Source organism: Phytophthora parasitica (assembly GCF_000247585.1).
Source record: "Phytophthora parasitica INRA-310 unplaced genomic scaffold supercont2.8, whole genome shotgun sequence".
NCBI lineage: Eukaryota > Oomycota > Peronosporomycetes > Peronosporales > Peronosporaceae > Phytophthora > Phytophthora nicotianae.
The window spans coordinates 1887623-1889443 of record NW_008648994.1 but is presented as its reverse complement, the minus strand read 5'-3'; the positions used below and the strand labels follow the sequence as shown (position 1 = coordinate 1889443).

Sequence of the window (1821 nt, the reverse complement as noted above, 5' to 3'; positions counted from 1 at the left end):
ACTGGCATGATTTTAGCGACTGCTCTGATTGCGGTAGCTGCTATTTTTATGCGTGTCGTAGTTTGCAAATTTTGTCCACATCTCCATCAAATGTGTGCGCCTTTCCACTCGCTTTCAACAGCACCACGCATCAAAGCAGATCTTATCTTGATGCTCGCGTTCGATATGAGGATATTTATTGCCAAGGACCACAACAACAAATCGATTTATCAGCAAGGATCACAAATACAGCGATTGGTAGTTATGATAGCTTCAACATGAGAAAGGTAACCCCCCCCCCCCATTCTCTCACTCTCTGATTCTCTGGGCGCCGCGCACCGCCACCAATAGCACCGAGGGATTTGGCAGTGCGCGGTATGGTAACAATGCCCAGGGCTGTTTAAACCAAGAGATGTGTGTGGGGTGATCTGTGCCTGGAGAAGGAAAGTACAGAGGTACATAAGCCCCGAATTGTATTGGGTTCGTTGCGCTTGCTAATGGCTTTATGTATCTGTCCGATGATTCGATTTATGACATGATCCGAGTACTTCGAGCTGCTACACAAATGTATCCAATGCTTTTTTCATGCTGATTGCCAACCTCGCACATTACTCCGTGTTGTTAAACGTTCCTCAGGGTTATCGAAGATGGTACACCCGACATGTTGGCAACTTCCACATGAAAATAATGTGACCGTGGGAGTTAGACAACTAAAATCAAGATTTAACCGCCAAATGGTTCGTTCTTCTAGCATTGCAATGGGAGAAAATACTTAGTTATCTAACTATCAACTGCACCTTCGTATCCACTGCGAATTCCACAGATTGTGAATGGACATTCGCCGACAAGATACTTACCGGGTTTGATCGGGACACCGGCTTCTTCGTATTCCTTATTGACATTCTTGCACGTCTTGATATTGTGACCAGTTTTACCACATTGTTCACAGGAGTATTGTTGCCTTCTTTTCACGGCTGCTGCACTCAATTGCGAGGCGAAAAACGCAGCGATAGCAGGCCCCTCATCGTCATCGGAAGAAGCATCACCTGACGATGCATTGATTTGGGCATCTAAGCGAGGTGTCGACCTTTTTGCATTACATTCACCCCTGTTACGCCTTCGCTTACTTCCCCTACTGTGGTCAGGCTTTTGAGTCTTCCGCTGAAGTGATTGGCCAGCTTGTCGATAATATGGGGGCGGTCTGATCTCTCGACTCGCTTCATATAAGAAATCACTAGGCATTCGACTTGCTGCGGTTGACATAGCGGCAAGCAAGTTGGCTACCAAGTACGCGCTGTGAAAGTACTGTTGCGGTCTGTACAGCAAAGGCGCTGCTTTGTTATCGGACGCAAGCCGGAAAATAACAGCTTAGACATGCCGGCACGGAATTTTACCAACACACCTCGAGCACTGACCTGAAGGCATATTGACTTCATATAGTGTGGCACGTCCTGCTCTTGCTGATGCTCCGAGTGCGTCAAAGACGAGAAAGTTTGGGGGAGCAGCAGGCATTACAGTTAACTTTCCTACGTAGCTTTGTTCTTGATTCATGGATTTCAAAGCGTGAGATGTTACGTCAAATCGCTTAGCTTTCCAATCCACAGCTAATGTCAATCTTTTGGTGCATACATCAATCGACCGAAGGCAAAATGCACGTAAGGACTCATACACGCGTTGAGTTCGGGCACCACCCCAGGTAAACCATGGTTGTCACCTTCTGCACCACTCGTCGTGCGAACACCAAAAAGTGGCAAAGCTTCACCATAAGCCTTAACATCATTCCATGAGGCTTGCATCCATTTCTCTTCACTCTCAGACATTTTCATATTGCCAATCACGCTC

General features: G+C 46.7%; 2 protein-coding genes across 2 annotated transcripts; both read right to left on the bottom strand.

Annotated features, from left to right (window-relative positions):
• Positions 1 to 759: 759 nt before the first annotated feature.
• Positions 760 to 1242, bottom strand: PPTG_06118 (hypothetical protein; the record flags this gene model as incomplete). The annotated part of the gene is made up of 1 exon (XM_008899912.1): positions 760 to 1242. One exon carries the CDS (start codon positions 1240 to 1242, stop codon positions 760 to 762), a length of 483 nt encoding a protein of 160 aa, XP_008898160.1.
• Positions 1243 to 1589: 347 nt separating this feature from the next.
• Positions 1590 to 1799, bottom strand: PPTG_21820 (hypothetical protein; the record flags this gene model as incomplete). The annotated part of the gene is made up of 1 exon (XM_008900008.1): positions 1590 to 1799. The coding sequence occupies one exon, from the start codon at positions 1797 to 1799 to the stop codon at positions 1590 to 1592; it is 210 nt and encodes a 69-aa protein (XP_008898256.1).
• Positions 1800 to 1821: the final 22 nt, after the last annotated feature.